General features: G+C 51.7%; 1 protein-coding gene and 1 non-coding gene across 2 annotated transcripts in view; both read left to right on the forward strand.

Moving 5' to 3' along the window:
• Positions 1-8639, forward strand: part of KCNK12 (potassium two pore domain channel subfamily K member 12) — a 58922-nt gene extending 50283 nt beyond the window's left edge. The window contains exon 2 of the mRNA XM_057558405.1: positions 3273-8639. Coding sequence (XP_057414388.1) covers positions 3273-4174 — 902 coding nt within the window. The 3' untranslated portion in view covers positions 4175-8639. The remainder of the gene's footprint in view (positions 1-3272) is intronic.
• Positions 8640-14600: 5961 nt separating this feature from the next.
• On the forward strand, positions 14601-14673 carry TRNAE-UUC (transfer RNA glutamic acid (anticodon UUC)). Its single transcript has one exon. It is a non-coding gene; the product is annotated as a tRNA-Glu (tRNA).
• Positions 14674-17971: the final 3298 nt, after the last annotated feature.

A 17971-nucleotide genomic window follows, 5' to 3' on the forward strand; every position in this document is an offset into this window, starting at 1 on the left:
AGTTTATTAAATGGGCTGGCACGGGAAATGGCTTTGTCTTCATCTATGGTTTTGAAGAATTCTCCTTTGGATTCCTTAACAACATCTTGGATAGACGCTAGAGTTTTCCAAATAATATTTTTTTAAGTACCACCAGTTTTAAAATTGAGACCCATTCTCAGATGTCCAACCCAATCTAAATCCCATCCTCAAATTCACTTCTAATCAAAGCTCAGCCTCTCCCTCCAGCTCTGACCTGGCCGCCGGCTCAGGGACCTGCAGTGTGGGAGGGGTCATCTGTTTGTTTCCTCTTGGTCTTACATCACTGGTGCCACTATCATCCTTTCCTAGCTTTTGCTGGTGGCATCACAATGCCCACTGCTAGGACAGACATACCCTTTCGTGGAGCTCATATGGGTCTTTGGAGATTTCCCCCAATACAAGGACCACTGCCCTGCACCTTCCCCTGAGCGGGTGGTGCTTCCTGTGACTACGTCGCATGCTGTCCCCTGCCCTCCACCCCTCAGGCACCCTTGATCCAGCAGGCAGCCCTCCCGGGCAGAGTCTCTTCAGATGTGGCTGCCGTCTGCAGAGTCTGCTTGACCCATGTCACTCTCCCCCATCCTTGGTGCAAGGTGCCCTGGGAGTATAGACTGCTCCCACTGGTGCCCTCTTCCTGCCCCTGCCTGTGTGGGCTGCTCCGGTCAGCCTCTGACCCAGAGGACTATCCAGCACAGCGTCAGACTCCAGGAGACGCCTCTGGCTCTCCCGAAACCCTCAGCATGCGCCACTCCAGTGCTCCTGGGTAAGCTTTCAAGTGTCTGCAGCTCAGCCAGAATCCACTGGGAGATGAGCTGCCAGGCTGCCCTTGCTGCAGCCTGACGTTCTCTTCACCATCACCACCACCACCATCTCTAGACCTGCGGGTGCCACAGCACCCCTCCTACTTCAGGACCGTCTCCCCTTATCCCTGGATAATTTCTAACCTTTCTGTACAGCCTGGAAGTGGGTAGTAGGGGTTACTAGTCACCAGACCCATTTTGCTATTTTAATCGATATGACAGATGTATCTAAAACTTCTCTTTAGAATGAGGGCTAACATATTACATGTCACTCTTAGCTTTAAGACTTTAGCTGAAAATTCTCAAAGATAGGAAAATCCCATTCAATATCCTCTTAGGCATAGTATTAATATTCCAGGCTCAGGATTTTTCATTTCTTTAGGAATTTAGCCAAGTGATCCCCCTACGAGAGGTGTTGTTTTCCCTTCATGGGTAGCAGCAGTGCTGTGTATGATGGTCTAAGCACCGAGCTAGAAGCCAGGACACATGCATGGCATCTGTCCCCCACAAGCTGTAGGTCATGTCCCCTCTGCCCCTGCTCCCTCACCTATACAGCGAGGGGCAGACCAGAATTAAGGTCCCTCACAGTTCTAATAGTCTAGGCATTTTGAAGTTTTTCTTATCATGACAGTACAAAAAAATCATAAAACACACAATTTGAAAGTTATTATACAACAAACACCCATGTAAGCACCACCCAGATCAACAGAAGATTTCCAGCACCCCAGAGTCCCCCAGGTCCCATTCCAGTCACCACACCCTGCCATCCCCAGAGGAAACCCCAATTCTGACTTTTATCAAAATTACTTCCTTGATTTCCCTTATAATTTTGTCAGCCAAGTATGCATCCCTAAAAAGATACTGTAGCTTGGTTTTGCCTGGCTTTGAATTTTATACAAATGGAATACTTCTTTTGTGTCCAGTTTCTTTTGTTTAACATTCTTTTTGTGAGATTCATTCATGTTGTTGCAAGTAGCAGTGGTTTGTGCTTTTTCTTTGCTGTGTAGTATTTCCTTGTATGAACAGACTATGAATTAGGCTGTTGGACACTTGGGTGATCAACCTAGGACTCTTTATAAATATACACACATACAAATACAAACACTCCCACTCCACGTATAGTCATATCGATTCAGAGCTGATTTCTTCATGAATTCAAGAACTTAAGTTTGGCTTTAAAGTGTAGCAAAATCCCTGTATTGAGTTCCTGGTTACACTGCTAGTTTGGCTTTTTTCACACTCTTACGGCCAAATTCTGAATCTAGGGACATACTCCATCTTCCTCGACAGAGGTATCATTATAAGATTTTCTCCTAACTTGAGTCATTAAGCATAAGATGAAGACAATGTCGGGCAATTGGGCATTTCCTCCAAGGAATCTAGAAAATGATTAGCATACAAGTTTAAGGGATCATTCTGAAGAAAACTTTCTCTGGCCTTTTTAGGGAAATGGTAAGCCACCCCTTTCCCAGAGCTGGCGCCACCCCACTAACAGTGCACAGGTAGACCTCCTGACGTCGGGCATGCATTAAACAGAGATGCCCCTGAACTTCTGCTACAGAGGTGCTGATAGGTGCTACTGTGCCACTCAGACAGATGATGCATTTTCTGCTCAGACTCCAGGCAGCAGTAGATCTTCATGCTAAGGGATTACATCCCCTCCCATAACCAGAGGCAGGCAGCATGGGTCCCACAAGGACATCACAACCGGCAGCTGGCTGAGAGCTCAGGCTGGAGGAGCAGAGCCGCCACTCTGCACTGCCCTGGATGACATGGGCCGAGCATCCTGGCGGGAAGCCAAGCCTTCTGCAGAAATCAGTTGATAGAGAAGCTCCCTTAAAGACTGTGCTTTGAACGAATGGGTAAATTAAGACTTAATTACAAGAGTCAAAGCACTGAGCAGCTGCCCTGGCACAGAGCAGACCTCTCAGGATAAAAGCCACTCCAGACACACGGCAGCACAGAACCCAGCGGGGCCAAAACCTTTCCCTTGGCTACAAGTGTGAGCAAGGGTGATGGTGGTCCTTGGGTGAGAAGGAGCTGATGTCCAGTGGCAGAGCCACGCTTACTCTCTGAAGGTTGTGGACTCATTCTCATACAATCCATTTGTCAGTTTCATAAACCCCTTTTCAGAGACCATCAAATATAGCTACCTGGACTGTACACACCCTACCTGGTCCCCAGCAATCCTATGACCATCTTGCCTCACCCATGTTGATTTATAGATCCCCCCCCCCCAAGACGAGGGGCCATGTCTCCTCCATCAGTTTAGGGGTTGCCCAGATTAGGAACCATATCTAGTGCCACCAAGGGAGAGAAATGTCTAAATACCACTTGGGTGATGCCACTCAGCATAGGAGCCATGTCAGCACCTGCAGATGCCTGCCCCGCGCAGGGTGCGGACCACCTGCTCAGCCAGGACCTCGCTGACCCCTGCTCTGGTCTCCACAGGTTTCGGCATGACCACCCCCGCGACGGTGGGCGGGAAGGCCTTCCTCATCGCCTACGGGCTGTTCGGCTGTGCCGGCACCATCCTGTTCTTCAACCTCTTCCTGGAGCGCATCATCTCGCTGCTGGCCTTCATCATGCGCGCCTGCCGGGAGCGCCAGCTGCGCCGCAGCGGCCTGCTGCCCGCCACCTTCCGCCGCGGCTCGGCGCTCTCGGAAGCCGACTGCCTGGCGGGCTGGAAGCCCTCGGTGTACCACGTGCTGCTGATCCTGGGTCTGTTCGCCGTGCTGCTGTCGTGCTGCGCCTCGGCCATGTACACCAGCGTGGAGGGCTGGGACTACGTGGACTCGCTCTACTTCTGCTTCGTCACCTTCAGCACCATCGGCTTCGGGGACCTGGTGAGCAGCCAGCACGCCGCCTACCGGAACCAGGGGCTCTACCGCCTGGGCAACTTCCTCTTCATCCTGCTCGGCGTGTGCTGCATCTACTCGCTCTTCAACGTCATCTCCATCCTCATCAAGCAGGTGCTCAACTGGATGCTGCGCAAGCTGAGCTGCCGCTGCTGCGCGCGCTGCTGCCCGGCGCCCGGCGCGCCCCTGACCCGGCGCAACGCCATCACCCCGGGTTCCCGGCTGCGCCGCCGCCTGGCCGCGCTCGGCGCCGACCCCGCGGCCCGCGACAGCGACGCCGAGGGCCGCCGCCTGTCGGGCGAGCTCATCTCCATGCGCGACCTCACGGCTTCCAACAAGGTGTCGCTGGCGCTGCTGCAGAAGCAGCTGTCCGAGACGGCCAACGGCTACCCGCGCAGCGTGTGCGTCAACACGCGCCAGAACGGCTTCTCGGGCGGCGTGGGCGCGCTGGGCATCATGAACAACCGCCTGGCCGAGACCAGCGCCTCCAGGTAGACGCGTGCCTCGCCGCGCCACGGACCCTCACCAGGCTGGGGTGCAGCCGGGCGGCGTTTGCTTTCCTTCTCTCAGACGCTGGCGCTTTCTTAACCTTTATCCAATAAAATGAAACCAAAAAAAAAAAAAAATTTTTTTTTAAAGAAATACTATTTGGCCAGGCCTGATGTTATCAAGGGCAGGTTTTGGGGGAGCCTGTTTTCCTTATGGGTTCCCTCTCAGAGAACTGTGGTCCCCAGCAGATTCTCCTCCAGGGAGAGAAAAAGTGGCACCCCAGACCCTCGCCCGGTGCACACGGCAGTGAGAAGAGTGCCACCCCTGGGTTTTGCAGACTGGCACTAAACCCCGTCTCGATGCACGTAAGCAGCTGGCAACCCCAAAGCATATGGTGCAACTTTTCATGGCTCTGAATTACCTCCGCAGCATTTAGAATCCTGGCCCAGCCCAGCAGCTTCCTTCTGGTCGTCAGAAGTGATATAGTCACAGTTATGACAGGTGGGGATGGGGAGAGCCATATGTTGCCTCCTGATGTATATATATAGTACAGCCGCTACACACAGAGAATGGCGTAGTATTATGCAATGGGATGAAACATAGCACCAACTTGCGGACTGTGGCATTTCCCAGAGATTTGGGAATTGCAGTGGTAAGGGGCTTAGCAGGCCTTTCTCAGCCTGGAGTTAGTCCACTTAGCACAGCACACAGGGCAACTCCTTTTAAAGAGGGAAAGCCTGGAGTGGCCTGCAGGGCCGGGAGCACTCAGGCTGCAGGAGCCCAGCTCCGCTTCAGCTGGCTGATCTCTGAGGCTCAGGGCACATCTCTGAATCCCCTCAACGCTCCTTCCTTTCACCAGCATCATCCACGGGAATGCTTTTCATTGTTAACCAGGAATGTCTGAGTCTTCTCAGACAAGATTTTTCTTTGTTGGTGCGGATTTTTTCTTATCTTTTTTTCCCTTTTAGACAGCCTGAGGGTACAGAGCGTGGTACCCCCTCCAGCTGCCCCTCCTCTGCATCAGGGCTCTGCCAGCTACACTGGTGGGCACCAGGGCCTGCAGCACCAGGAACCAAAGCAGTCATCCTGCAAGTGTCAGAGAATTTGACTCCAGAGCCCATGATGTATTTGGGACACATCCCATTCTACACCCTGTTTGGCCCCCACTAATATTCAAGTGAATGTGTTTTTTCTACACACACAGTCTGTATTGGAGGTGGAGGAAGGCAGGAGGGAGAGAGCTGGTGGATGGAAGCAATTTTAGGATTAAAGTTTTGCTCTGGATGATCCTCAAGGTGAAGGACAGTTTCTCCCAGACTCACCCTCTACCTCATAGGAGGTCACTGACCTGGAGGAAGGCCAGATACCCAGCCTTCATTGAAGAGATGGGGGTCTTGGACTGTAAAGGAACAATACTCTTTTGGCCCATTTTTTCTCATCCAAAAAGATGACGATCCCAAGGACAAATACCAGAGTCTAGTCAGACACGGTGTGACCCACCAATATATATAGAGCTTCTGACAGGAAGTCTTAGGAAAGCACCAGGACACCTCACACCGTCTGCCTGAGAGGCATCAAAAGCCGTAAAATCTCCCTCCCTGGCAGTGAAGGAAGCATATGTGCCTAGAACACTCAGACACACACACACACACACACACACACACACACACAGCATTAAGAGTCATACTTGAATGTCAGCCTCCCCTCGCCCCTTCCACTTCATGGCAGGAAGGAAAAAACAAGTTAAGATCTGAGTAACTCTCCTGCTACTTTGGGTAACTTCTTTTTTGGGGGGTGAGGGATAATTTCTAATTTGGATTGGGATTGGTTTTTAAACACAGACTGTAAGCTGGGGGTGAAGCCAGTGAGGAGGAGCTGGCCAGGACAGAAGTCAGTCTTGCCAGTTCCTAAAGGGTAGGCTTCCAGAGAGCCACGCTTCCAGGATGCACTGTGACGTCAGCCAGGACAGCTCCATGAGCCTCCCCAACACTGCCACCCTTCCCCCATCTGAGCAACGGCTGCGGTCACACTGTGCTCCGAGAGGCATGCATTGTTTAGGGCAGAGTCCTCTAACAGAACCTAGAAATAAAGTATCAGGTTTATCCCTTTAAAAGAAGGAAAGATTAAAAGGCATCCAGTTAGAGGTGTCACCTAGGCAACAGGAAATAATCTGGGGATCTGAGCTATCCAGAGGGGAAAGTAGACATCCCCATGACAGAGCCATCTAGACCATGAGGACTCAATAGCAGGCAAAATAGCAGCCAACCCAGAGAAAGTGAGCCCCAGGAAGAGAACAGGAGGCTTAAGACACAGTCATCATGGCTCCTTGAGCTAGACGGGCCAAAAAGGCATCCGGGCAATCTGCTGACCGGCGCGCAGGACTGCAAAGAATCCCATCCCCACAGGCGGGAACAGGACCTGCCTCCAGAGTAGGAAAGCTCATAACCTTCCTTGGCAGTCTTCTCTGTCACCACTGCTTCCTAAAGTCTATTCTGAGTTGCTCATGCTGCAGCCTTAGCTGTTTTCACTTCTTTTCCTATGCTTTGGCTTTGGAAGGAGGCAATTGCAGGCAACTTGAGCACGCTGCTGAAGGAATTGAAAGCATGGTTCAAGGGAGCTAGGAAAGGGACCCTTCCTGCTCAGCAACCTCCCAGAGAAACGCCAGTCCTCTAGTGTACAATGGTAGCTCAGGACTCAGTGGTATGCACGTATTTTTGTCCATGTTCCCCTGGTTCCCCCCTACCGCCGCCCTTTTCAATCATCGTTGTCCTTTACCTCAGGCCAAAGGGCTCAGTGCCCCAGATGCCAGGGGCTGCTGGGAAAAGCCGGGCTCCCAAGGTCAGGGGGTTTGTTGGAGACTAGACCCATGCCTAAAGGGCTTGTTTGACATCCTGCTTGACAGGATGGGGAGCATAGAGAACCAGACCTGCTTGACAAGCTGGGATGGGATCCTCCCATCGTTTCAGGATTATAGACATTGATAGGGACCCCTTTCTTTGGTGCAGATTCTTCTGAACCTCAGGCTAAGAAAGGGCTCCTTCCTCTTAGATGCTGTGGCCTCTCCCACCATGCAGGGGTCTCCAGTATGACCCACAGCTGGTAGCTCACTGTAATCACAACGTCCCCAGGCTCCACGAGTTGCTTCCTAACCTGAGGCCCACACTCACCCCTCTTGTGCTGGGGCTCTGGGGCTCCCGTAAAGGTAGCATGGGCTCTCAGACAGCATGGGCTCTTGTCACTCGGCCGTGGCCACACAGAGGCCAGGATCTTAGACTGCAGCCGGGCCTTCTCAGAGCTGAGCAGGCAGGGAAGGAGCCGCCCTTGGTGCCCTTGCTCTCTAAGAAGGCCAGGTGGTCAGGGCCCTGAGTCCTCTGACTGAAGCCAGCACCTCCAGGCCTGGCGAAGGAGTCGGAAGGCTCAGGCAGCCTCAGGCCTTCAGCTTGTGGAAAATGCCACGAAGTCCTGGGCTTTGCCAGGAGTGTCACACATCACAGCATCATGCACACACATGCGTGTACACACCACACACACACACACACACACACACACACACGTCAGCCTTATAAAGAGCTACTAGCCCCTTTCCCCACGGAAAAATAATCCTGGTCTGGGCCACTTTAAGGAGAAGGATTTTGCATTTTTAACTCCCTGGAGATCTGCAGGGGCCTGGAAAATTCCTCCCTGTCTTGGGGGAGTTTCACGGACACTTTGCATGTATGTGTTTTACACAGACGCCAGCGACCAAACCCAAGCCAAACCCTGGAAAACAGCTGCTGAATGTACACAGGCTCCGCCTCTCAGACAGGCCTCCTAGCAGATCCCTCTTCCTGCGCCCTGGGTGAGGGGCGCCCGAGCCCTCCTGGCCACGGCAGCCCACAGAGGCGCAGACCACAGGAGCCGTGGGCCAGGCGGCTCCACCTTACTGTAACTTTTTACATTCTTCACAAACAAAAAGCACAACTCCACACGCACACTGTCTGGAAAGCACATTCAGACAGACTGCTTGAGGTACTTCTGAGTCCAGAAGAGGCGCTGGCTGGGGCCCGTTTTTTTGTTGGAATGGTTGTTATAAAATGTGCTGGTTGGTGCCACCGAAGGCTCCACTCTGGGGCGGGGAGGGCTGCTGACACCACTCCCGACCCCCAGGACGGGCTCATCGGCATGGACTCAGGGCCCGGACTCTCGCCCCTGGAGCAGCTCTGACACCTGCAGGTACCACGCCCGGCCAGTCTCATCACTGAAGCGGTGAGATTTCTGCACCGACCTGGCCCAAGACCCCCTTCCCCTTTCTGTCAGCCTCCCCCCACCTCCTCCCTAGGGAAGCTGCCCCCCTTGCTTTATAAATCATTTTCTATGCTACCCATTCTCTCAGGAGGGGGTTAGAGCATGCGGGGCAAGCCTGCAGGGTTTCTCAGACAATACATTTATTTTTCCGAGCAACACTCCAAGAGAGGGCTTGAGGGGTGTTTCAATTAACGATGAATAAAATGCAGCCTGCCACCCCTTTGAGCTGTTTGCTTTTCGTCTGTCAAATCCGCCTGCCTCCCCATCTCCCTAATCACACCTCCTCTCAGGGGGGCCCCAAGAGATGTCAGCTCCGAGGATGAGGATCGGGCCAGGGTGGCAGTGTCCCAGGGGAGTTACTTTACAAAACAACAGTGAAATCCATCTGAGCTAAGGGCACCAGTGGACCTTGCAGGCAGCCTGGCCAGACTGGGCCAAGGCAGATTCTGATGGCCAGGGCTGGAAAGAAGGTAGGTGCATGAGGAACCCAGTACTGGGGGAAATGACCCCAACTGTGGCCGTGGTTTCCAAGCCTGGCTGTGAACTAGATTCTCTGAAGGGAGCTTTGAAAGATATTGATGCCCTGGCCCCACTCCCACTCCCCGATTCTGATTTCAGTTTCAATGAGGAGGGGAGCAGGCAGGCAATGGAATTTTTTGGCAGCTGCCCGGGTGATTCTAAAGGGCAACGAGGGGGACTTCCCTGGCGGTCCAGTGGTTAAGACTCCGCATTTCCACTGCAGGGGACATGGGTTTGATCCCTGGTCGGGGAACTAAGATCCCGCATGCCTCGCGGCGCAGCCAAAAAAATAATAATAATAATTAATTAATTAATTAAAGGGCAACCAGGGTCTGAAACGTACACTCTAAACACAGAGCACTCACACTGTGGTGTGGAAAGGGCACGCATTCAGAAGCTAGGAGGTCTGGATTCTAGCTCCGCATCTGGCAGTTGGCTTCATCAGATCCTCAGTTTCCCCATCTCTAAAATGGGAGAATGATCTCATCCCCCCCCACCACCACCCCCCACCTCACCATCACCTCGCAGGAGGCTGGGAACGCCAAAAAGTGTAAATGCTCCACAAATACAGTATCACTGTTATAGAGGCATTTCATGATAAGAGACCAGGTAGCCCCTATTGCTTCTGCAGGGGGTCCTTTCTGTGGTACCAGCTTGGGGAGAAGGCTGCAGCCAGATGATTGCTTCTGCCCACGATGCCTTTGCAACCCTCTCCTTTTTGGCACCTCTTTAATCACCATCACCAAACTCCACTGAGACTTCCTCTCTCCTCCACAGCCCCCTCCCCAGATCATCTTTTTCCTTCAGTTTGCCCTAGAGATGAGAAGTAATTGACAGGTCACTCAAGTGCAGGCCCTGCCTGCCTCAATCTGCAAAATCACTCTCTGGCTCCCCCCCAGCCCCAAAGATTTCATACAGCTGCAGTGATACACAGTGTACTATTTTCCATTCTGGTTTTTTGGTTTTGTTTTGTTTCAGTGCTGGTCAAAGCTATCAAATCGATTTCCTGATCTGCCTAGGAATTATACCCAGCAGTTTGAAAAACTCTAGCCTGTGGTGTTTCTGGAAAGAGGCCTTTCTCTTACCCTGCTTCCAGCTGAGACCCACAAGCTAGCTGTGGCAGTGGACAGGCCTGGGCTCTGCTCACCCATCAGTCTTCTCTCTTTGGGTCTCATGCCCCAGCTGTGTAATCAATTCAGGTGGGTGTTTTAGCTCCATGAAGTGGTCCTTACCTTCCTTTCAAGCTCTAAGGCCTATGATTCCTATGACATTTTAGATCCCCAGCCAGCCATCCTGGATGGATTGCCAACCCTCTCCCTTTTATGGTCAGTTGGTCAGTTACCTTTCTGTTCTCCTGATGAGAAGATAAGAAAAATAAAACTTATATTTACTTAGATAAGAGATTTGCATATTTTTCTCACTTAATCTCCTACCAACCTTGGGAATTTGGTACTTTCCCTTCATTTTGTCCTGGGTCAGAGGGGATAAGTAATTCGTTTAGTTTGGGGCCAGGACCCCCCTGCCATGTTAGGGGCTGGAGAGACAAAGTGAGAAAGACAGCACAGCCCTTACTCCAGACTTGTGGGAAGCTGACAGCGGACAGGGCCCCGCAGTTCTGCAGGATGAGTGCTCCTCGTCCGCGGGCAGGCTGGGCTGCCAGGAGCACCCACAGAGAGGCGGCCAGCCCGCCAGGCAGTCAGGGGAGGATCTCAGAGGCAGGCTGTCCAAGCGGAGCCCGAGAGGGGCCACGGTGAGCCGGCTGCAGAGGGGCACAGGTGCCCCAGGCAGAAGGAGCCCTGTGTGAGAAGACAGAGAGGAGAGCTGTGTGCAGTCCTGTGGGCCTGGAGCCTGCACAGTCCTTTCTTGACTGTAAGAAGTGGAGTCCCGGCAAAGAAAATTACTTTCAAGCCCCCTTCCTACTCCATTCTGAGGGAAATGTTCACAGAAGGGATGTTGGTGGAATCGCTCAAGAAAGGTTTAACCATAAGGCAACGAACGCCCGGTGATGAGAGCTCACTTCTCCCTCTCTGGCTTCTGCCTATCTGGCCAATTGTGAGCAGATCTCCTCCCCTCCCTAAGGTTCCTTTTCCATGTCAGCAAAATGAGGGGCTGGCCTCTCAGCTCTGTAACTCTGAGGTTTGGGAGGAGAAATGTGAGAGTGCCACAGGGATTCTTATCAAGAACCACCGTTAGCTAACCTCAGCCATATGCCCAACCCAGCTTCAACAATTTGTCCCTGTTCTTCTTTGACCATGGACTGGGCTGAGGAGCACCAGGCATCTGGATGCAGGAGGGAAGGAACTGTGCCCCCTGAGGACTGGCCAGCTTCCTGCTGAAAGCTGCGGCTGCAGCACACCCACAACCCTGTAAGAACCTCCGCCAGCGCCGGGTCCTGGTTTTCATTTGTACCATTCTCTACAGCTATGCTGTCCGATGCAGTAGCCGCCAGCCACGCACAGCTCGTTAATTTTAAATGAATTTAAATTAAGTGGAATTAAAAATTCAGCTCTGCAGCTGCATTAACCACACTTCAAGTGCTCAGCAGCCACATGTGGCTAATGGCTACCATATTGGCCAGCACAGACGCAGAATATTTCTTTCACTGCAGCGAGGTCTGTGCAGCAGTGCTGCTCTAGAGGAGCTCTGCAATCAGAAAGCTTGAACCCCATGGGGGCTCTGCGGCCGGGGCCGGCAGAAGTTGAAGTGGAAGCTCTTCCCCAACCACCAGGCCCCACTGTGGTCTCCTCCACCTCTAAGTGGCCTCTTCTCCGTTGTCCCTATGGAAAGCCCTCCTGCTGCTGTTCACCATGGGGCGCCCACCCCTCCCCCATCCCTTGGTTACCCCTTGAGGCCTCCTTTAGGACTTTATACCACTGTGGGTGACATCCACATTGGTAAAATGGGAGCCTCTCCCACCACAGCCCCCATAGATGTTGGGGCCATGGGTAGATTTCTTCGGGATGCATGTCCTCACACACGAGAGCCCCTGGTCCAAATACATACGTGCATGCACGGGCACACAAACATTTCTATTAAAAGCCTAGTTCCAGGAATTGCTGCAAGTAAGACATGAAGCAAAACTTCATAGAGCTGTTCCCTTTGATCTGAACATTCACTGAGGAATGTTCTGGCAGAGAGGGAACAAAAAAGGAGCATTTGCTTGATTCTGCAGATGGAGGAAAATGAGGCCTAGCAAGGAGAAGGTCACACAGCAATTCACTAGCCAATCTCCAGCAGAAGCCAGATGGCCTTCCTGCTTGGCCCACAGCTCTGTCCAGCCCATTTGCCTGGTCTTGTGTTCATTCATTCAACAAACACGTATGAGCACCTATTGCGTGTACGCTTTGCGCTTAGCCCTATAGCACTTATAGTCAATAAGACATGAAGCCCGCCCACTGTGGTGGAGGAGCTATGACGTGGTGGTGGGTGACCCCAGAAGGAGGCACAGCCAGGGCTTGGGGTTGAGCCCCATGCCCAGCACTGGGTGGCTCTGTACTTCACCCCAGCTCTAGTCCTGTGGCTCCCCATCCCTCATCTACTTTCCACCTGGCACAGGATAAGATACATCCTTCATTTATCAAAACTTCAGCAGCCAGTTAACACCAGAGTTTAGAGACCTCTTCTACCCACACCCCATCCTTTTTGCTCCTCCTCCTAAAATTGCTCCAGATCAGGTTCTTAAAGACCCTCTCACACCCGGGTCGCAGTACTGCTGAGTTGCACTCAGTAGGCACAAACCATGAGTGTGGGGCATGTTCGTAGTTGGAATCATAGCTGTCTGCAGGTGAGACTTTAGGTGTGTTGAGAAGCCCTGTCAAAGTAGATCCTAGAGCCTTTGTCTTTGTCTGCCCAGGATGCTCTCCTGTTTCCTTCTTATGGGAACAGTATCCCTGTCACTCTATCCTTTGCAAAAAACTCCAGCCCATCTCCCTGTGGTCTAGCAGGCCCGTGGATCACAGGGTGCCTCCTGTGTTAGTTACCAATGCATTCAGCTGCAATTAACAGACAACCCAACAGAGAGTAGATTAAAGAAGCAGAAACAGGGTTTTTTTTTTTTTGGCTGTGTTGGGTCTTCATTGCTGCGCGCGGGCTTTCTCTAGTTGCGGTGAGCGGGCTTCTCACTGCAGTGGCTTCTCTTGTTGCGGAGCACGGGCTCTAGGCACGTGGGCTGCAGTAGTTGTGGCACGCGGGCTCAGTAGTTGTGGCTCGTGGGCTCTAAAGTGCAGGCTCAGTAGTTGTGGCTCACAGGCTCTAGAGCGCAGGCTCAGTAGTTGTGGTGCACGGGCTTAGTTGCTCCGCGGCATGTGGGATCTTCCCGGACCAGGGCTCGAACCCGTGTCCCCTGCATTGGCAGGCGGATTCTTAACCACTGCGCCACCAGGGAAGCCCAACAGGGGTTTATTTGATGAAGATAACCAGAAGTCTGGAGGCAGGTGGCGTGGGTGGTGCGTGTCCTGGTGATGCCTGCTGTACAGCGAGCTCCTCCTCTCTTCTGCCCTGGGGTCCTTAGCATGCTGGCTTTGGTCCTCATGCTTGTGACTTCAGTAGGTACACCTCCAAGTCTCACATCCATGTTACCAGCAGCAAGAAGTAGGAAGGGAGAATTCCCAGCGAGCCTTTTCCCAGGCTTCCCTAGGGACTTTCTGCTGGCATCTTATTAACCAGAAGAATGTCCCATGGTCACCACTACCTAGAGGGGAGGCCAGGAGATGGTGCATTTTGCTTTCAATCCTCTATACAGGAGGACAGCAAGGGCAAGGGGACTGGGATGGTGTGGAGTAAGACCACCTACGGTCCCTGCCACCCTCCCCTCTAGGCTGGATCAATCATGGTCCCACATCCTTAAAGACACAATCATCGGTCTAAGGAAGGGCACATGCCCCCGGCCAGGCAAGCAGCTCCCTGGCCTTACAAGGACTGGAGGTGATAGAGTGGCCCTTTCTTCTCTTGGAATACAAGTTAGGCCTAGTACACCAGTCAGGGTAAAGTTAATACAACAGAATTCATTTCAGCTGGTTTAAGCAGAAAAAATTTATTGTAGGTGATAAACTCTGACCTGGCCACTCAGCCCACTGACACTGACAACCTGACAGAGTTACATACTATGACTCAGGCATGTCACAGGGCACTGATGCCATAGTCCCTGGGCAGGGTCTTATGTGCTTAGGAGAGACATCTGGACACCATAATCCTGAGACAGGCACCACTCGTACACAACAGGCCACCACCATTCCCCAAATGCTTACACAGCCAACAAATCCAGCCAATATCACTCAGAGATTTTGCTTTCCTACTATGGGACAGAGAGGGAATTTGCCGCCTTTTTTTAAAAACTGAGGTATAATTGACATATAACATTATATTAATTTCAGGTGTATAACATAATAATTTGATATTTGTATATACTGCAAAATGATCACCATGATAATTCTCATTACCAGCTGTCACCATACAAAGTTACAAGATTTTTTTTCTTGTGATGAGAACTTTTAAGATCTACTCTCTCAGCAACTTTCCGCTATGAAATATAGTATTATTAACTGTAGTCACCGTGCTATGCATTACAGCAGTCTTCTGGTTTTAAAAGACCTTCACCAATTCTCCTCCTCAAGAACCTCATCCAGGGAATTCCCCGGTGGTCCAGTGGTTAAGACTCGGTGCTTTCACTGCCGTGGGCCCAGGTTCGATCCCTGGTTGGGGAACTAAGATCCCACAAGCCGCAGGGCGCAGCCAGGAAAAAAAAAAAAAAAGATCCTCATCGAAACGGCCTTAACGGCCTTCCTAGACCCTGTCCTGGATCAGGTTTCCTGCTTGGCAGAAAACTTTTTCACTCAGCACTCTACTTTTGGTCTCTGGTGGGCTTCATTTTTTAATTTAACCTGGGCTGTTAAATGGTCCATCACTGGGAAAGCTGAAAAGACTCTAGGTTGGGCTCTCAGGAGAGACACACCCACAGGGTGCTGCTATCTCTCATGACCAGGAAGCAGCCCTTTTCATGAAGGCCACCATGATCGAGAAGCCACTCCCCAAAAACCAGATACACCCGCTTGCCAACAGAAAACAGCAGAAGCATGGGCTCTACGTCCAATCTTGTGCAAGTGCATTTAACATTTGGAATCTCATCCAGAATGGTAGCTGCAAGAGAGTCTGGGAAGTGTAGTTTTCAGCCTTCTAGCCTCTGCAGTACAGGACAGCCTGCTACGAGGAGGGTGGAATAGATGCTGAATGCCTGTCTGCCACATCCTGCCGGCAGGGGCTGTCAGCCAGCGATCAACCCCCTCCTCTGCCACATGGAGGGTCTGCCTACAGGAGGGGAGAGGGAAGCCACCGTGCAGAGGCTGGCCTAGCCGCCTGCCTGAGCCCAGCTGTGCTCCCTGAGGCCTAGTGCCTGCAGTTCTTCCTCCAAATCTGGGAGCTTCCTCAGCCTTTCTTTACCGGTGTTAACCTGTAATTTCCCCCTTTGCCTGTGGGCTGAGTTAGGTTATCCTGCAACCAAAAAGATTTGGGCTAACACTGTCTCTTTACCCCAAATTAACTCGTTCCCTCTTCTTTGAGGGTTGAAATGCCTTTTACAGCAATAGCCACTTTCATAGGAAAGTTCAGTCTTGGAATGCAGACTCAATAGCCACTTTCATAGGAAAGTTCAGTCTTGGAATGCAGACTCACTCCAGGAGAGTGAGTACAATAACATTTCACACTAAAGTGTAAATGACTGACAATGGAGCCTCTCCTGAGACCAGGTTCTGATGGAGCAGAGGGAGGGAAAAGCCCTGGCTCCTGGCATATGGAGATGGGAGCTCTACTGATCCGACAAAGGCCACAGAAAAGGCCATTTGATGGCATCATGGATCAACCTTGCTGACTCAGGCTTCAGAGAACTGAAACTGAATAGAAGCCCTAACACTCCTTCCCTTAAAAAACAAATTTCCAGCCATCCCCTGTAACATTTCTAACAAATGCTCAGTCTCCTGTGTTGACTTAATGTTTATGTGACAGGGTCTCTGCCAGCCCGGCTTCTAATTCTATTAACCAAACACCCCAACATTCGCAGGAAATCTCTCAATCTGTCTCTCTCTTCCATGTTCCAACTTCCCCAGATTCTCTTCTGAGCATCCAGAGCTTGGGGCAAGAGGGTGGCGGGAGGGAGATTCCTCCTGGCTAGAAAGCCAGGGGCATCTCTGTTCCAGAAACTTGGAAGGTCTGCCCCTCCCCAGCCCTCCAATTCTCACCCCACTCTCCCTAACAAGGAATTTTCTTTTTCATTGGTTAAAAATCGAAATAATAGAAAGTGGAAAAAGTATTACTATTGCAATTTTATTCATCCTAAACCAGTTAATGAAAATGATGCAAAAATGCTGGAGGCAGAGTCAAGCTTTCTGGCCCGGAGATGTCTTAGGGTGCAGCCTTCTCCTGGATGTTACAGTCCCCCTCAACCCCTTTTCCTGAAGGCAGCAAGACCCCCTCACTCCTCCCACAGCCTCACGCAGTGAGCGCCCCATCCTCTCTGCACTGTGACTGTGGGGCCCGCACGCGGACTCCAGGCTGGGCTCACACCCGCTGCTCCATCATTGATGCAATGGAGGAGCTTCACTCCTGCTGCAGAAACTCCAGAGATTTGCCACCAACTTCAGTGCCCCCTTAGAGGCAGTGGTGAAATAAGCCATCTGACCACAGAAGGAGCAAGACGAGTATCACTGCCATCTTATTGCCTGCTCCAGCTCACCCACTGCACACTGGGGAAACTGCTTAGAGCCACACAGGCAAGCAGCTTGTGGATGAGGCCAGATTCCAGCGTGAGTTGGCCACCTCTCTTCTGGAAGGGAGATCCAAGAAATCCTCCCAAACTACGGATGCCTGCATAGCCCACCATGGTTTAGTCTGACCCTCCTGTGTTACAGATGAGGAGCCTAGGTGGAGAGAAGTGACTTGGCCAGAGTCTCTTGGCTGTATGTGGGAAAAGCCTGGACCAGAAGCACATCTGTTGGCACCTCTGGCAGAGAGCCTCTGCTTTTTCCATGATGTCAAGCCATAGCCAGGGAGAATATGGCCTTGACCCACACCCCCAAGGGGATGCTCTCCTCCGCTGCTTACAGGTTCCCTCTTTTCTAACATTTCTCACTTCAAGGCCTTCAAGGTCTAACCCCAGGTGACCCCAGACCACCTGGAGAGTCCCCCAGACAGTTGCCCGGAGAGTCATCCAGATCCACAGTAGACTTTGTATGAACAAGAAATACACCTCTGAAATGTCAAGCCACTGAAATGTGGGGACTGTTTGTTACTGCAGCTTCACATTGCTTATCCTGACCGCTACACACTTGTTCATCTATAGTTGTTCTCATCATGGTTGAGTGTATGTCCCCACCTGCTCCAGGAGCTCAAGATCTCCCCCAAGAACAAGGCCAAATTGTCCCCCCTTTTACTGTTTACTTGGACAAGTCACAGCCTTGTTGGGGATTGCTTTTCTCAACCATAAAGTGGAGTTTAAAATGTTAGCCCATATCTCTTAGGGATTTTGTGAAAATAAAGAGACATAGCTTGGAAACAGCACAATTGTTGAGTATAAAATCTCTTTACTCCCCATTTCTCCATCATCAACCCCCGACCCCATGTGCCCCAGTGTCCGTGTCAGGGCCCAGTCCCCACCAGTGCTTACTTGCTGCTCACTGAAAATGAAGTGGCCAGCACACCACCTGAGACATTCAAGAAAAGGTGCAACCCCCAGGCAAGTCAGCAGCTGCCTCTGGGTTGAGATTTCAGGCATCTCTTCCCCAGCTTCACCAATGGTACCACTTGAAGAAAAAACAATGCTCCTCCACCAGCATCTTGGTGCTGAAAATTGGCAAGACCACCTGCTGTAGGACTTTGGCAACAAACATGAGGCTCAGACCCCGGCTCCTTTTCTCAGGGGTCCCGAAGACCACCCTCAGGTCCAATGATTCACTAGAAGGACTCACAGAACTCAGACAAGCTACTCTACTCACAGTTGTGGGTTATTACCGT

The sequence above is a fragment of the Balaenoptera acutorostrata genome, chromosome 12, assembly GCF_949987535.1.
Source record: "Balaenoptera acutorostrata chromosome 12, mBalAcu1.1, whole genome shotgun sequence".
Lineage (NCBI taxonomy): Eukaryota > Metazoa > Chordata > Mammalia > Artiodactyla > Balaenopteridae > Balaenoptera > Balaenoptera acutorostrata.